We start from the raw sequence: 19,235 nt of genomic DNA on the forward strand, positions 1-19,235 counted from the left end.
TGTTTTTTTGTGAATTGTGATAGTTTACATAGGAGAACATTAGCTTTTCATTCATCGTATCATATATTGTTTCATTGACATGGTTACAATCCCCTGCATGCATCATCAACCAACCACAGTTTATACCCCGCAAGCCTGCTCCTTGATCGTCAGCACACAGCCCCTCTCCTTCTCTGTGTGTAGAGTCCCCATCTACTCCATCTCTCCACGTCATCATCTCTGCCTCCATCTCTGGTGTCACTGTTTCTCTGGGTAGGATCCTGCACTTCGCTCTTCTCCTTTGATAGGCCCAGGGACTTAAGATCCTTTTGCTACAAGATATCTATCTTTACATTTCCAACCCTCACAGTCAGTCCTGATAGCAATTATTCACTATTGTACCACAAGAATCCTATCCCCATCTCCTTTCATCAGCCCCGCCCAGACAGATTGGAAACTACTCAGTGGAGATTCTACCTTCCTCTGCACCCTCTGGATCTAGGCTCCCTTTTGAAAGCTTGTAAGCCAGTCACTTCTTGCCTTTGTAGCCCACATTTTGGGTAGACAATGTCCAAGTTGCCCATCCCTGTCTACCCTGTGTATCAAGGGGGTGGGAATGGTGCTCGCTGTAAAGATTTATTCCCTCTCCATTATCTTTTAATTCCACCGTTCAAAATATTTGAAGCCTTTTTCTAACCCATGTATCTTTTTCTTTTATTCAGCATGTCAATAATAAAAATAGTCCTGGTGGCACAGTAGTTAAGTAACTACTAATGCAAAGGTTGGTGGTTCAAAACCACCAGACACTCTGTGGGAGAAAGATGTGGCAGTTTGCTTCCATAAAGATTTATAGCCTTGGAAACCTTATGAGATAGTTTTATTCTGTCCTATAGGGTCACTGTGAGTTGGATTCAGTTTGATGGCGATGGGTTTGACTTTTTCGGTCTGTTTACAATATTTTCTGAATTGAAAAAAATTTTTTTAATAATGGAAAGAATGAGATAGAAACAGTTTTTTTTAATGTGATTAATTTTGTGTACAGAATGCTTTATTAAGTGGCCCAGAAATAACAGTGAATTTTTTTTTTCTTCTTTTTAAACTAGTCTCCCTGGACAACCAAGAAGCTACTATTGTTTATCAACCTCATCTTATCACAGCAGAGGAAATAAAAAAGCAGATTGAAGCTGTGGGCTTTCTAACAGTCATCAAAAAACAGCCCAAGTACCTTACATTGGGAACTATTGATGTAGAACGTCTGAAGAACACACCTATCAGATCTTCAGAAGGATCACAGCAAAGGAGTCCATCACATAACAATGATTCAACAGCCACTTTTATCATAGATGGCATGCATTGTAAATCATGTGTGTCAAAAATTGAAAGTTCTTTATCTACACTCCATTATATAAGCAGCATAGCAGTTTCTTTAGAGAATAGGTCTGCCATTGTAAAATACAATGCAAGCTCAGTCACTCCAGAAACCCTGAGAAAGGCAATAGAGGCAATATCACCAGGACAATACAGTGTTAGTCTTACAAGTGATGTTGAGAGTACTCCAACCCCTCCATCTCATCAAAAAATTCCTTTCAACATAGTTAGCCATCCACTGACTCAAAAAACTGTTTTTAGCATTGGTGGTATGACTTGTAATTCATGTGTGCAGTCTATTGAGGGTATCATATCTAAAAAGGCAGGTGTAAAATCTGTACAAGTCTCCCTTGCAACTAGCATTGGAGTTGTTGAGTATGATCCTCTACTAACCTCTCCGGAAACTTTGAGAGAAGCTATAGAAAATGTGGGATTTGATGCTACCTTGTCAGGTAATTATTACTGCTTTCTTTGACCCCTTTAACATTTATTTCTAGTTTGTTGATTCGTTTGACTTTTATCATGGAGAAATAAGTCATGGGTACCCCAATTTTGCTTTTTGTAAATAAGTCCTATGAATATAGAAATTTCTACAAAGAAATTATTTATTATTTATAATGTTTTTTTAAAAATTCATTATATTATTATTTATAATGTTTTATAAGACTAGAAACAATAAATTATTTGTGGTTCATCCCTATGATAAAATATTATGGCCTGAGTCTTTGAGTGGCATAGATTTAAGCCCTCAACTTCTAGCCAAAAGTTTGGTGGTACGAACCCACCTAGAGACACCTTTTTGTGATCTGCTTCTGAAAGGCCACACAGCCTTGCAAATCTTGTAGAGCCTTTTTACTCTCTACATCGGGTTGCCATGACTTGGAATTGACTTGATAGCAAATGATAGCAACAATACCATGGAAAAGTGTCAGCAATATATCATTAAATTAAAGATAAAAAAAAGCTGTATATACAATATGATAAAAATTTTATAAACATGAACAAAATTCCTGGAAAGACATGAACCAAAATTTTAGCAATGGTTATCCTTGGTTGGGAACAATGGTGGCTCAAATCAGTTGCTAACGGAGAGGTTTGACCCCAATAGTACTCAATGGGAGAAAAATGTGGCAATCTGTTTTCATAAAGATTATAGCTCTGGAAACTATACGGGACAGTTATAGTCCAACCTATAGGGTTGCTGAGTCAAAATCTACTCAATGGTGATGGGTTTTGTGTTCATGGCTGGAAAGTTAGGATAAAAGTGACTTTTCTTTCCATTGTGTTTTCCTGTGTATTCTGTGTTTTCTAATAAGTATGCATGTATATATGTATTTATTTATATTATTTTTGTTGTTACTTGTTGACTTGGTTCTCACTCATAGGGTTTCCGAGGATTGGCTGTTGGACTTAAACTGCCAACCTTGCAGTTAGAAGCCTAGTGCTTATCCTACAGCACCACACCAGGACTCCATTTATATAATGGTGGTGGTAGTGGTGGTTGTGTGCCACTGAATTAGTTCTGACTCATAGTGACTCTGTATTGGGTTTCCAAGTTGTGGCAGGTGGGATTGAACTGCCAACCTTGCAGTTAGCAGTCTAGTGTTTATCCTACATTGCCACACCAGGGCTCTGTTTATATAATGTGTGATAGTGGTTGTGTGCCACCGAATCAGTTCTGACTCAGAGCAACCCTATATTGGGTTTATGAGGCTGTAACTCTTTATGGGAGCAGAAAGTCTCATCTTTTTCTTGTGGAGTGACTGGTAGATTGGAATTACTGACATTGCGGTTAGCAGCCCAGTTCATAATCCACTGCATTGCCAGGGCTTCTTGTTGATACAATGTTGTTCTTGTTAAGTACCGTCAAATTGATTCCAACTCATAGTGACCCTGTATAGGGTTTCCAAAGAGCGACTGGTGAGTTTGAACCGCTGACCTTGACACTCAAAGTGACTTTCCGGTCGAGTGCTTATCCTACAGCACCAAGTTGGAGGAAGGAAATATGATTTCACAAAGAATAAAAAGATAGAAGGATTTTAACTGTAGCTTTCAACTTAGACATTTAAGTTAAACTGACTTCAGAATTGACCTAAGTCTTCATATTTCATGGCAGCTGTTTGTTTCAGCTTTGAACTGAGACAAAAAGTATATATAGAGTGGAATTTGCTTTTGTTAGGTGTTTCAAACTAGAAGTAAACCTAACCTTGAATCAAACTGAAAAATGCTATAGTGAAAGTTCTTGCTTTAAATAATAGTTGAAAGTTATATAACTATTTTTCAGATGATGTTATTAATCTTTGATTATATATTGTTCTTTCTAATCTACTGATTAGAAAGAACAATATCAAATAGCAATAGTCCATTTCAATCTCACTAAAACTTATGTGCATAAAAGATTATATTAAACAGATACCCAAATTATTATGGTAAGCCAGTATTAGTAGAAGAGGGCCCAGAGAGATACTCTTTTTAAATTTTTATTGTGATTTGAATGAAATAAACTTTTAGGGCAGATCATCAGTTTTACATTCAACAAATCATGTACTTTGTTTCATTACAATGATTATAACCCCCTCCATCTACCATCACTTAACAGTATTTCTCTCTGTTCATTTTAGATCTTTTTAAAAAACAAAACGAAGCACTCAGGCATATATAATAATTTAAACCACCAAAGGGCACATTCTGCAAGCCTGACTCCTGGCCGCCAGCTCTCAGTCCCTCTCTTTCCATGATTCTAGAGTCCTCAGTTGCTCCCTCTCTCTATGTTCTCATCTCTGCCTCCATCTCTGGTGTTGCTGCTTCTCTGGATAGGGTCACGCATTCCTCTTGTGCTCTTCTCCCTTGAGGGGGGGAGTCTCAATTAGTCATGATGACAGTTACTCACTATTGAATCATAAGAATTTTATCCCCATATCTTTTCGCCAGACCCAAGGTGAAAAACTATTCATTGCGGATTCTATCTTCCCTGCACACCCAGAGATATGCTCTTTTTTTTTTATTATTAATGTTTTATTGTGAATTATGTGATAGTTTACATGGGAGAACATTAGTTTTACATTCATTCTATCATATATTGTTTCATTGCCATGGTTACAATCCCCTCCATGCATCATCAACCAACCAAGGGGTATACACTACAAGCCTGCAGCCCGGTCATCAGCACACAGCCCCTCTCCCTCTCTGTGTCTAAAGTCTCCAGCTGCTCCATCTTTCCATGTCATCATCTCTGCCTCTGTCTCTGGTGTCACTGCTTCTCTGGGTAGGGTCCCGCTCTCTGCTCTTCTATATTGATGGTCCCAGGGACCTCCGCTCCTAGACTGAAAAGTTAATCACGCCCCTCCTTGCTATAAAACGTCTACCTTTATATTTCCAACCCTCACAAATCAGTCCTGATAACAATTATTCATTATTGTATCACAAGAGACCTATCAGAGATATACTCTTAATTCCTAATTTTTAATTTTTATATTGATGACAAATGATAGAAGTCATAGAATTTTTGCTTTAAAAAATTGAGATTAGTTCACAAACTATAAAACACACCCTTTTAAACAAGTGAGTTTTTAGTATATTCATAGAATAGTGTAACCACCACCAGTATCTAACAGAACATTTTCATTACCCCATAATAAACTTCATATCCATTTGCAGTCACCCCAAAAGGACTGACCTTTTGTGTCTGTTTTCTTTTACTTAGCACAGTGTTCTTGAGGTTTATCCACATTGTACCTTGAGGTTTATCCACATTATTCATTGTTTTTTATGGAAGAATAATTTTCCATTGTGTAGATACACCACATTTTGTTTATCCATCCATCAGTTGATAGATGTTTAAGTTGTTTCTTGGTTATTATGAATAATACTTCTATGAACATTAATGTACAAGTTTTTATGTAGACATGTTTTCAGTTTTCTTGGGTATATATACCTAGGAATGGAATTGCTAGGTCAGGACTCTGGTAGTGTAGTGATTATGAGTTGGGCTACCAACCTCAAGGTCAGCAGTTTGAAACTACCAGCGATTCCATGGGAGAAAGATGAGGTGTTCTGCTCCCATAAAGATTTACAGCCTCAGAAACCCTGTGCAGGGTCACTATGAGTCAGATCTGACTTCACAGTACTTAACAACAAATGGTAACTGAAGGAGCTCTGGTAATGCAACAGTTTAGCATTTTGCTGCTAACCAAAAGGTTGGTGGTTTGAACCTACCCAGAAGTTCTGTGAGAGAAAGACCTGGCTATCTGTAATGATTACAGCCAAGAAAACCCTATAGGGCTGTTCTACTCTGTCATATGGGATCACTCTGAGTTGAAAACCAACTCCACAGCACCTAATGTCAACTTGGTAACTCTGTGGTTAACTTTTTGAGGAACCAACAAATTACTTTTCAAGGCAGTTGCACCATTCATTTCACATCTGCATATTGAATTGTTGTTGTTGTTGTTAAGTGCTGTCAAGTAGATTCCGACCCATAGTGACCCTATATAGGGTTTCCAAAGAGCAGCTGGTGAGCTTGTACTGCCACCGTCTTGTAGTTCAAACGACTTTGTAGCCTGGCGCATTAACCCACAGCACCATACCTGGACTCACCTTAATATAGAAAATCACAAAAGACCAAGATTCTTGCATTCTAGAAAAGAGACACATATTTTTTCCATTAGAATATTCATACCAGTTGCTGTCAAATTGAATTTAACTCATAGTGACCCCGTGCATTTAAGAGGAGAACTGCTCTTCATGAAGTTTTCAATGACTGACTCTTTGGAAGTAGATCTCTAGGCCTTTCTTCGAGGCACCTGTGGGTGGATTTGAACCATCAACCTTTCAGTTAGGAGCTAAGCACTTAACCATTTTTGCCACCTAGGAACTCTAGTAAATTCATAAAAAATACTATAAAGAAACCTCAGGAACCATGAAAACAACATATTCAGAAGCTTTAACAGTTTCTTTTACCTCAACTTCGAAAACCCTTAACTATGGTCTCTATAAGTCCGAACCAAATCAATGCCAAAACAACAACAGCATTGTTGTCAAGGACCCCAGAAATCACATTATTAAGCAAGTAATTACCATGAACCTGTTATGTGCCTTGCATCTGTTAGGGCTCATAACACACACATTAATAACCATTACAGATGGGTAAAAAAACCTCACAATGAATATCAATATAAAAGAATAGGTAGAGCTGGGACTATGATGATCCATATTGTTGAGATAAAAGATTGATATCAAATGATTGCATTCTGTGGTTCTGCTATATAGACCAATCAGTGTTTAAGATTCCAACAGAATTATGGCTGCCTATATTCTGATTGTGGTGTGGCGCTTTGGGTTAATGCACCAGACTGAAAAGCCATTTAAACTGCAAGGTCCATGGTTCAAACTTACCAGCTGCCCCTGGGAAACCCTACACAGCGTCGCTATGGGTTGGAATCGAGTCAATGGCACTCAACAACAACAACAATATTCTGATCTTAGTGTTGATCCAAGCTCAGCATGACTGATTTTCAGTGAAGGATCCATATATTTAACCTTCATCTCACACTAGTTCTGCACCAGCAGTAAATATTAAAGGAGGTTGCTATGAGTCAGAACGGACTCGACAGCACTTAGCAATGACAACAAATAAGAAAAATGGAATATGCTTATCAATCCCATCAATATCATCATCATCTTAAGGCAAAAAGACATCTAATACATGAAGTTGAAGTCTTCACTAACCAATTAAACCAAAGTATTAAATTCCTTCCATTTTCGTTAAGTTTTTATTTTTTTTACAAATTTCAAATTTAGAGAAAAGCTTCAAGAATAGTACAAAGAAATCCTATTTATCACATTCACTTAGATTCCCCAGTTGTTAACATTTTCCCTATTTTATTTTATTTAGGAATACTTTTTTTTCCTGAACCATTGGAGAATAAGTTGCAGAATGATGTTTATAATTGTTTTTAAGTCATTTTCAGATATATATTTGTTCTTCACATTATATCAGACACTGATCCTACCAGTTTTGAAGATCTTGAAATTTTTAGAATCTTTTCTGGTTGTTGCCTCAAGTGCAGGCAAGTCAGCCTTCTTTTGAATTAATTTAAGTATTGATGTTACAGCCTGTAGAAAAGCTAATTAAAGCTAATAGAAAAGCTAATTAAAAAGAAGCCGCTTGATTCATTGTGACTTTTTAACACCTTCACTGCCTCTTGGAAGACAGAAACTTGAAAAATAAATATTTTATAGTGTTTCTGGTAAGAGTTCACACAGCAAATTAGGGTCCCTCTTAACAATTTCTATACATATTGTCCAGTGACACTGATTACATTTATCACAGTATAGCAACAAAATAGAAGCTTTTTTTAAAAAAATGTTTTATTGTGAATTATGTGATAGTTTACATGGGAGAACATTAGTTTTACATTCATCCTATAGTAACCATTGCCATGTGTATGGAGGGGGTGGGAATGATCCTTGCTGTAAGGATTTGTTCCCTATTTTGACCTACTGCATCCATAGTTGTAGGTCAAGTTAATCAAATTGTATCAGATTATGCTTTTTTCCTCTTCTTTCTTCTTCTGGTTGAGCTCTGATCATCCAGTCATTGAAGCCAGGTCAAGTGGGTATTATCTGCAAGTGTGGGTGTTCTTGTGCATATGCCCTCTCTTCTTATCTGCTGGATGCTTCACTCTCCACTCTAGTCCTCTGTGGCTATGTCACTGACTCTGAGCCCAAGAGTCCCTAGGTCTTGCCACACTGCTGGCCAACCAGGTCTTCGCCCGGGTTCACAGAAGTCTCAAAATAGAAGCTTTTTAAGATTAAATACTGGCAAGTTTCAAAGCAACAACAACCTAAGCAGGGTGGCACTAGTATTAAGATTAATATACACTTGGGCCTTTTATTTATTTATTTTTTTGACTATAGTCTATTCCATTTATCTTCCTGTCCATGCCTGTGCCAGTGAAGATAGAAACATTTGCTTTTCTGCTTACCAAACTCACTGGTGTAAGGTTCATTGTTTTATAAAATTTTGTTTATACATCATGCCTAGATAGCTGAAAGAGATTACCTATGTGATTTATATAATTTAATACTGTACTTCCAGAGTGTGAAAATTACGGGTAGTAGTCTAGATTACCTCTAGTATATGAAATACCTAAATTATTGTGGAACAAAACCCGGAAGTGATTAGAAGCATGAACTTTAAAATATTCCAAGATCATCATTAAGTATTGATAGTAATTGTGAGAGAAAGAAGGAAACTTCTGGATAGATTAAAATAATGAGTTGATTCAAAGCCAAAGTGATTTCCTTTTGACAAGTTAGCCTTCTTTTTGAGTGCTTTACAATAGTAGTGTTATCACCTGGTAAGTTTTGCCCTCTGTATTCTAAATAATGCTATTACAATCTGAAAGAATAAGTATAGCTTTCTAAAGAGATTCACTTAAGACTATGTTAAGTGCTGTCAAGTTGGAACCTACTCATGGCTACCTTGTATAGGATTTCCAGGGAGTGGGTGGTGGGTTTGAACTGCCAACCTTGCAGTTAGTAGTCTAGTGCTTACCTTACAGCACCTGTACTCCACTTAACAGCTGTAGACTGACGAATTTAGGAACTGTGAGAATCTAGTACTTTGTTATTGAAATATCCTTTTCTGTTTCAAGATCAGAGCATTGGTATCCTCAGGGAGCATGGTGGAAATGCAAATGTACTGAATGGATGTACTGAATCAGAATCTGCATTTTAACAAGATACCCATGTAATTTATATTCCCATTAAAATTTAAGAGACAGTACTCTAGATTATATTGATTTAAGGAAATGGTCTGACTTTTGTTGACATTTCTTCAAAAGATGCTCTTCTTCACTGTCCTAAAAACCAACTCTGCCATGGAAAGGTTTCTTTATGGTATAGCCAAACAGACCTGATCCAGTTTTTTTTTTTTGTTCAAGGGGAAGAAAAAAACAAGTAGAGTAGTGGAAATTTCCACATCACCTCTTATTTCTCCTTATCTTTGTAGGAGAGGAGAGAATTTTAATTTTTAACCCTTTTTTTGGGGTGGCTGCATGGATGTGATATTGTTGTTGTTGTTAAGTGCCTTCGAGTCGGTTTTGACTCATAGCGACCTTGTATAGGGGTTCCGAGGAGCAGCTGGTGAGCTTGAATCTCCGACCTTGTGGTTTAAACTGAACTTGATATATAATAGTATTAATCACTTCTTGGGAGGTGATTAATACTGATATGGATAAAACTAAAATAAAATGTCAGATTTTCTGAGGCTATAGGGGAGATTCTAAGATAATAGACCTTCTAATTCTTCTATAGTCCATAAACATTTTAAGCAGAGACTCTGATTATTGTTTCCACTCATACTATGTGTCCACCTAAACAACATGCACATGCATATAGCATGCACAACATACATATGAAATTAACTGTACATGAGGGAGTGGCACTGTTTGCAAAATGTTTGTTAAATACGGTAAAAATATGGGACTTCTTGGTTCAAAATGAATGTATGTCCCTCATAACTTACTCCTGTCTCTTCTTCCATTGTCCACAAAATAATATAGATGTTTATATAGAAAGAAAATTTGTTCATCTGTCTGTTATTCTATTCCTGCCTTAACCCCACTCCCCAGAAGTTACCACAGTTAATAGTTTGGTATGTTATTGTTAACTGCCTTCAAGTTGATTCTGACTCGTAGCAACCCTGTATAGGGTTTCTGAGGAGCAGCTGTTGGGTTTGAATTGCTGACCTTGTGGTTCGCAGTCCTGTGCTGATCGACAGCACCACACCAGAAGTCCAATAGTTTGGTATATAGCCTTATATATCCAAGTACATGCTCACACAAAAATTTCAATGACACAATACTGCAATACTGTTTTGCAAATTGCGTTTGGTTCCATGAATATATTCCAAATTGTTAGTCAGTTTGCAAATCATTAACATGAGTAAAGTTCATTGCAAAAATATGAGGAGTATTACAAAATTTTGTAAAAAAAATTCCATAATCTCTTTTTAAAAAGCTTTTATTGTGAATTCAGTGATAGTTTACAGGGCAGCTCATCAGTTTTGCACTCAACTAATTGTATTTTGTTTCACTACAATGATTACAATCCCCTTCACAGTATTTGCTTCTATTCACTCTTTTTTTTTTCTTTTTTATGTACACAAAACACACAGAAAATATATATTCATTTAAACGACCAGAGGGCATATTTTACAAGCCAGCTTCCTGCCTGCTGGCACACAGCCTTTCTCATTCCATAGGTCTAGAGTCCTCAGCTGCTTTATCACTCTATGCCATCACCTCTGCTTCTGTCTCTGGTGTCCCTGCTTCTCTGGTGAGGATCCCACACTCCACCCATGTTCTTCCCTCTTGATGGTTCTAGGGTCCTCTGTTCCTGGACTGAAAGATTAACTACTCTATCCTTTTTGTTACACATCTTCTACCTTTACAATTTTGACAATTGCAATTAATCATGATAGCAATTACAATTGAATCAAAAGAATCCTATCCTCATCCTCTCCCATCCCCTTTCACCAGCCCCATCTAGACAAGATGAAAACTACCCCTAAGCACACTCTTGAAAACTTGTAAGCTAGCCACTTTGTACCTTATAGCCCCCCATTTTTGGTAACCAATGTCTAAGTTGCCTGTCCCTATCAACCATGTGTAGTGAGGGGATAGGTTCAATCTTGACGTGAAGACTCCTTCCTTCTTGGTTGGAGGAGCTCTGGTAGCATAGTGGACACGAATTGGGCTGCGAACCACAAGGTCAGCAGTTCGAAACTCCAGCTGTTCTGCGGGAGAAAGATGAGGCTTTCTGTTCCCGTAAAGATTTACAGCCTCAGTAACCATGTACAGGTTCTCTATGAGTCGGAACCGACTCCATGGCACATAACAACAATAACATCTGTAAGCAAAGGTCAAGGTCATCAAATTGTAGCAATTTACACTTGCTTCCTGTATCAAACTTATTTATCTTCCTCTAGTGGAGTTCTTATCAGCAAGCCATCCAAGCTAGGTCAAATGGGTACTATCTGCAAGTTTGGGCATTCTTGCATACCTCATCCCACTTCAGATTAGCTGGTCACTTCACTCTTAGCTCTAGCCCCCAGGGACTAGGCCAGTGTCCATGGGCTCAGGAGTTCCAAAGTCTCCCTAATCTTCGGACCAACCAGCCATTCCTCTTCTGTCTCTTATCTCAAGGTTGTTGGGTATCTATGGAACATGGTCAGACTCAGCCCATGTCTTCATTACTGACTTTCCCCCACTTTCACTCACACTTAGACCAAGATGGTCACCAGTGAGCTTACAAGCCTGCTCAGGTGTTCCCTTTGAGTTTCAGTCTTGCAAGTGGGGTTTATCCTGATGGACTGACTTTTCTTTTCTTGGTGACTCCCAGGTGAACAGCTTGCTTGTTTTTGCAACAGCCACACAGTCTGCTTTTTTTTAACCCCCTGCTGGTCTTTCTTTCAAGAAATATCTTCTATTCTTCTTTCTGAGTCTTCCAAGCCTTTCCTAGTTGGTCTGCATGTCCTTTCAAGTAGGAATGTTCCACCTCAGAAGTTCTGGATGGGGCTCAGGATTCCACCTAAGGCCCCATATTCTACAAAGGCTTAACAAGAATCCTATTTCACTGGGCAAATTCTAGTACTTCTTTTAGATATTCCAATCAGCTATAGGACAAAGACGGGCTTACAAGTTTTCTGTAATCATTTTTCCCAATATTCCTCTCTATCCCACTTAAATGACTATTTTACAGTAGTAGGCAAGGGAAACCAGTATCCATAAGACAGGCAAGCACCTTAACATTATTTACCCTCTTTTACCCATTCAGACTATGCTTCGATCCCTGTATCACAGAGCCCCGTTGTTCCAAGGTTGAGTATACTTTACTGCTTACCTCTGTCCTATTTATCACATGCAAACTTCCCTAAATCTTCCCCTATCTTCCTTGTTTGTCCACCCTTCCCCTACTTGTGTATTGCCCTCCCCTTCCTTGTATATTGCCCTCCCTATCACCCAAGCTGTTATGTGCCCCCTAACCTGTGCCTTACTGTCCCCTCCCTTCCCCCCAACCCCTGTAACCATCAAATAATTTTTCTTTTAGTATGGAAATCTTTTTCTTAAGCTTTTACATTAATGGTCTTAGCAATTTTTGTGAGTAATTTCATTCAGCATAATGCACTCAAAGTTCATCTATGTTATGAGGTGCTTTGCTGCCTCATCATTATTCTTCAAGGTAGCATAGTATTCCATTGCCTGTATGTACCAAAGTTTGTTTATCCATTCTTTCATTGATGGGCACTTAGGCTGTCTTCATCTTGTTGCTATTGTGAATAGTCCTGTAAGCTGTTCCGCGGGAAAAAGAGGAGGCTTTCTGCTCCCGTAAAGATTTACAGCCTCGGAAACCCTGTACAGGGTTGCTATGAGTTGGAACCGACTCCACAGTACAGAACAACAACAACATGTATCTATTCATGTTCTGGCTCATATTTTTTGTGGATATATACCACGTAAAGGAATTGCTGGATCATAAGGTATTTCTATTTCCAATTTTCTGAGGAAGCACCTACCATTTTACAGAGTGATTGAACCATTTTTACATTCCCACCAGCAATGTAGGAAGGTCCCAGTCTCCTCACACCCTCCCCAGAGTTTATTGTCCTCTGCTTTTTTGAACTTCACTCTTATTGCTGGTATGAGATGATATCTCATTGTTATTTTGATTTACATCTCTCTAATGGCTCATGAGCAGTTCAAGCTCACCAGCTGCTCCTTGGAAACCCTATACAGGGTTGCTATGGGTCAGAATTGACTTGATGGCACTTAACAACAACAGCAGTTTGTTGGCTACCGGAATGCCTTCCTTGATGAAATGTCTGTTCATGTACTATGCCCATTTTTAATTGGTATATTTGTTTTTTTTTTTTTTTTTCTTGTAGAGATGTTGTGGTTTCCTATAGATTTTAGAGATTAGTCCCTTGTCTGATATGTTGTTATAAAAAATATTTTTCTCATTCCGTGGACTCCCTTTTTACTCTTTTAGTGAAATCTTTTGATGCACTTAAGTTTCTAATATTTAGTATGTCCCAGTCATCTATTTTGTCTTCTTTTGTTTGTTCGATTTTTGCAATGTTTGATAGTCTATGTGTGCCCTGTATTGGAGCCCTTAAATTTGTCCTTATTTTTTTCATTGATGACCTTTATAGTTCTGGGATTTACATTTAGGTCTTTAATCCATGTTGAGTTCATTTTTATATATGGTGTGAGCTAAGTGTCTTGTGTCATTCTTTTGCATATCCATTTCCATACATTATCTATTAATTTCATTTGTTCATGAACCCCCTCACAATACCCTACAATCTACTGGAGGGGAGGGGAAGAATGACTAAATAACGGCTGAAAGAACTTGATACAACTAAAGTTTTGCTTATTTAGTTTAGCTCAGATTTTCCTGGGAACTCTGATGGGCAGTATTGAAATTAGAAGTCACTTTCTGGAAAATATAAAGGTAACATATTGCTGAGGGCTTAAATAAGCCCCACTGGCTTAAAATGAATGGATTTATAGCGTCTAGAGCTATAGATAGAGTCCTGGTGTGGTGCTGTGGAAGAAAGCACCAGACCTCAAGGTTGGTTTGAGCCACAGGGTCAGCGATTCAAATTCATAGCCGCTCCTTGGAAACACTATACAGGGTCACTATGAGTTGGAATTCACTCAATAGCACTTAACAGCAGCAATAACAAGAGTGGTAGATTGAGATGCATAATAAGGAGGTACCTGGAGAATGATAAATACTGCAAATGAAAAGAATCTTGTTTTCCTTTCCACTAGACATGGATGATCCATCAGTATTAATAGCTCAGCCATCATCAGAAATGCCACTTCTGGGTTCAACTAATGAATTTTATGCTAAAATGACCCCAATTCATGACAAGGACGAGACAAAGACTTCTAAGTGTTTTATACAGGTCACTGGTATGACTTGTGCTTCCTGTGTAGCAAACATTGAACGCAATTTAAGACAAGAAGAAGGTAAGAAACTCTTAAAATGTGTTATTCATGTACTGGTTGGGCAATTCTGTCCTTTTTGTCCTCTTGATTTTTGTAAATTATATTTATAATTCTTGCCTAGGCCTCATAAAGACTATCAGTGATATGAAAGACAACCCTGATTTCCTGCCAGCCAGTTTTTGTTTGTACTGTGCTTCTTTACGTAAAGTTCTTATCTCTTTTATGTTTGATCATATTTTAATATCAACAAGATTTGTAGGAAAGTAGAAGGAAGTCTAAAATTACTGCTTTTTATGGACTTTTGTTGCAAAGGATTTTAAGAAACATAAATTTTCTGATAAAGCTATGCTTAAAATTAATAACTAAAATCCATAAGAGTTTCAGTATTACCATACTAGGATCAAACCAGAAACAAAATTTATTTAGAATTTCATTGTGCTTTTCCGGAAGTTCAGTCTCTGATCTTTATTTATAGTAAAGTTGTTAAAAATTTGCTTAATAGTGTATATAAATTTTTAGTTGATAAAATATGCAACAGTTTTATTATTACATTTAAATATTTTAGCCTGTAAATTTATACTTACTTTAAAATACAGCATAATAAATTTGCTAACCATAGAGATAGGTGATTGTGTTTAATAAGACCAAAGTTATAGGTGTAGTACTTAGGCAGTCCTAGCCTTAAGTGTCTTAATGATACACACTGTTGTCACAAAGGCTGAATAGGTAAATAAAGATCTATGGCCAGTAGTAACTATTACCTAATATATGAAGGCACAAAAATTATAACAAAATATGAAGCATATAGAGCCACCTTCAGTTCAATATTATCTTGTTCACACTCTTGTCGTTTCTCCACATTTCATTTTAGCTTTCATTATTTCTAATTGGAATGCAGTCAAAATTAAAGCTTATATTACCTTTTGTTTGACTGAGTTGTATATTAAAAAAAAGACTGAGGCTGTCAACCAAAATGAAACTTTTCAGGTTCCTGTTGAATTTTAGTACCGACAGTCCAGGCAGTTCAGAAATACCCTATTACATGAGACAAGCGAAGCATATGCCAAATATAAATCTTTTTTTTTTTTTTTTTAATCCATTATGCTCATTCTTTCAATTACTCCCCTCTACCATCTCTTGGGTGTGTATGGTGGCTTTGTAGGGCAAATACTTTACTGTAGGATAGACTACAGTCAGTAGTTTAAACTGTTCTTCAGGAGAAAAATGAGGCTTTCTGCTCCTGCAAAGATTTACAGTCTCGGAAACTTTTTACAGGGTTGCTATGAGTTGCAACCAACTCCATGGCACTTAATAATCACCACCACCTCTTAAGGAGTCCCTGGGTGGTGCAAATAGTAACCCAAAAGTTGACAGTTCAAACAAGCCCAGAGGCACCTCAGAAGTAAGGTTTGGTGATGTGATTCCTTTAGAGGACAATTCTACTTTGCAATACATGGGTTGCCATGAGTTGGAGCCAACTTGACAGCCAACTGCAGGATAAACACTGACCTGCTAACCACAAGGTCAGTGGTTCAAACCCACCAACTATTCCTTGGAAACCTTATACAGGGTTGCTATGAGTCAGAATTGACTCAATGTCATTAAACAACAAAAACATCCCTAATTAGGCATGCTGTTAGCCTAGTTGGGCTCACTATATTCTTTGTAGCACTAGTCTTCCCTCAATTTTGTCTGTATTATATTTCTAAAAATGAATTAGAAGAGTTCTAATTGTAGTTTGAAGCAAGAATTTAAAAAATTATATTTAATATAAATACTAAATTTATAATTTTGAAATTTGAAAATCAGATTTTCCATTTCTGTGTACCTGGTTTTAGATTACATTCAGCTGAAGCAAAAACGCTTTTTCCCACACTTTTCTATACCCTTCTCTTACTACCGATACTTTCCCAAGACCTGGTTACCTGAATTATTCAATATTAACACAGTCCCAAGTGCAGAAAACTTAGACTATATTGTGTACTTAAAAAAATTAAAGCTTATTAATTTATAAAAAAAATTTTGGACATTTTTTCTATTTATCAAACCCTACAGCTGATCCCCATTCCTTGTCAGGAAGCCACTAAATGCCACAGATTCCTAGAAAGCTATTATTTCTACTATGTGGAATTAATTTTCTTCCTGGCAACAATAGTAATAGTTGGCCATTAGAAGTGAGAGAGTTGTTAATGAGAGGTTTTCATCATGGCTTCCATAAAATGAATTTTTGTGTTCTTTTAAGATTATTGGTGTCCGTAGCGTAGTGGTTACGAATCGGGCTGCAAACCTTAAGGTCAGCGGTTCGAAACTACCAGCCGCTCCACGGGAGAAAGATGAGGCTTTCTACTCCCGTAAAGATTTACACCCTCGGAAACCCTGTACAGGGTCGCTATGGGTCGGACCCGACTCGATGGCACTTAACAACAACAACAACAGTATACTGCTGTGGGATTACTCGCTAGACTGTTTGAATGCAAGGTTGGCAGTTCAAGCTCACCAGCTCGTAAACCCTATACAGGGTCGCTATGGGTCAGAACCAACTCGACTGTACTTAACCACAACAACATTAAGATTAGTATGTACTAGATAGCAATGCTTGAGAATTTTAAGAAATGATTGTTATTTGATTACAATATAATATTTGTGTTGGTACGTCCTTTTATATTTTGCTACAAGGGTAATAACTGATTTTCTAAGTTCTTGAGTTTCTTTCTCTAGGACTCCTATTAGTTTCTAAAATCTGATAAGGTCTTAACAGAGTGCAGTTCATAAGCTTTATTTGGATCCTGTCTCAAACATGCTGTTAAACTAATAAACAGTTATATGACAATTGTGGAAATGTAAATGCTGCCTGAATATTTGATGATGTTAACAAATTGTTTAATTGTAGGTATGATAATGTTGTTGTTGTTAAGTGTTGTCAAGTTAGTTCTTACTCATAGCAACCCTGTGTAGGTTTTCCAAGGAGCAACTGGTGGGTTTGAATTGCTGACCTTCTGGTTCACAATCCAGTGCTGATCCTAATGTTGTTGTTGCTTTGAAGTGCTGTCGAGTCAGTTCCGACCCATAGCAACTCTGTATAAGGTTTCCGAGGAGTGGCTGGTGGTTATTTTTAAGGAATCTACCCTTTTAGAGATAGATATTTAAATGTTTACACATGAAATTATATGATGTCTGTGGCATTTGCTTCAAAATAATTTGTGTAGATAACAGAGAGTGGAGTGTGTAGGGATATAGATGAAACAAGATTATCTATGTTTTTATTGATAGTTGTTGAAGCTGGGTAATGGGCACATCAAATTTATTATATTGTTCTTTCTTTAAAATATATATAAATAAAACTTTCCATAATAAACATTAAAAAAAATGAGCCCCCCCCCTTTTCAAATAATTTTATTTGACTTGGCTTCAAGACATACACAATACTTAAGTAGTAAATTTTTCTAGATTCACTGTAATCATTTCACATTTAAATGAAAATTTATAATAATAGACTAATATAACATTACTCTTTTTATACAGAATAATGTTCTCTGTATGGTTTTTCTTATCATTGGCCCTAGGAATACATTCTGTACTTGTGGCCTTGATGGCTGGTAAGGCAGAGGTAAGATATAACCCTGCTGTTATACAACCTCTAATGATAGCAGAGTTCATCCAAGAACTTGGATTTGGAGCCACTGTGATAGAAAATGCTGATGAAGGGGATGGTGTTTTGGAACTTATTGTAAGTAAGATTTTTATGTATTATTAATACAAATCCTAAGAAAAAGTTGATGAGGGTTCTTAGAAGAGTTCCAAAGATAACAATTAGGAAAAATAAGACATATAAGGAAAATTTGAGTAAATTACAAATGGGTTTTAGATCAAAACCATGTGAAAAGCATATAGATTTAAAATAATTGTTCTCCCTAACTCAACAACAAATCAACTGCTAAGAGTCTTTGCCATAAAAATATTTATGTGATCAGGAGAAATCCAAGGATGCCCACTCTCGCCACCACTATTTAACAATGTACTGGAAGTTCTAGCCAGCACAAGTAGGCAATAATAAACAAGCTATCCAAATTAGGAAGGAGGAAATAAAACTCCCTTTTCACAAGACATGATCTGGTATATAGAAAACTGCAAAGATTCCATAAGAAAGCTATTAGAGCTAATAAAGGAATTCAGTAAAATGGCAGGGTACAACGTCAGCACACAAAAAATTAGTCAAGTTTCTAGCTATCAGCATTGAATTAGCTAAAAAGGAAATTGAGGAAACAATACCATATACAATAGATTAAAAAAAGAGAAAGTTCTGCTATAACAGAAATATCACAAATGGATGGCTTTAACAAACACATTTATTCTTTTGCAGTCTAGGAGGCTAGTTGTCTGAATTCAGGGTACCAGCTCTGGGGGATCCCATTCTTTCTTTGTTGGCTCTGGTAGAAGCTTGTTGTCTCCTTTCAACATCTGTGGGCATGTCAAATTGTTGTTGTTAGGTGCCATCAAGTAGGTACCAACTCATAGTGACCTTATGCACAGCAGAACGAAACACTGCCCGATCCTAGGCCAACTTCACTATTGTTGCCATGCTTGAGCCCATTGATGCTGGCACTTGGCCAATCCATCTCATTGGGGGTCTTCCTCTTTTTTTCTGACCCTCCACCTCACCAAACATGATATCCTTCTCCAGCAACTGGTCCCTCCTGACAATATGTACAAAGTATGAAAGATGAAGTTTGGCCATCCTGGCCTTCAAGGAGCACTCTGGCTGCACTTCTTCCAAAATCTATCTGTTGGTTCTTTTGGCAGCCCATGGCACTTTCAATATTCTCCTCCAACACCATAACTCAAAAGCATCAATTCTTCTATGGTCTT

General features: G+C 37.3%; 1 protein-coding gene across 2 annotated transcripts in view; it reads left to right on the plus strand.

Annotated features, from left to right (window-relative positions):
- Positions 1-19,235, plus strand: part of ATP7A (ATPase, Cu++ transporting, alpha polypeptide) — a 266,921-nt gene that overhangs the window by 126,345 nt on the left and 121,341 nt on the right. For both annotated transcript variants that reach the window (XM_006873741.1, XM_006873742.1), the window contains exons 3-5: positions 1,083-1,799; positions 14,190-14,390; positions 17,933-18,096. In XM_006873741.1, the coding sequence (XP_006873803.1) occupies positions 1,083-1,799; positions 14,190-14,390; positions 17,933-18,096 (1,082 nt within the window). The remainder of the gene's footprint in view (positions 1-1,082; positions 1,800-14,189; positions 14,391-17,932; positions 18,097-19,235) is intronic.

Source organism: Chrysochloris asiatica, unplaced genomic scaffold, assembly GCF_000296735.1.
Source record: "Chrysochloris asiatica unplaced genomic scaffold, ChrAsi1.0 scaffold00252, whole genome shotgun sequence".
In the NCBI taxonomy this organism is placed as follows: Eukaryota; Metazoa; Chordata; class Mammalia; order Afrosoricida; family Chrysochloridae; genus Chrysochloris; species Chrysochloris asiatica.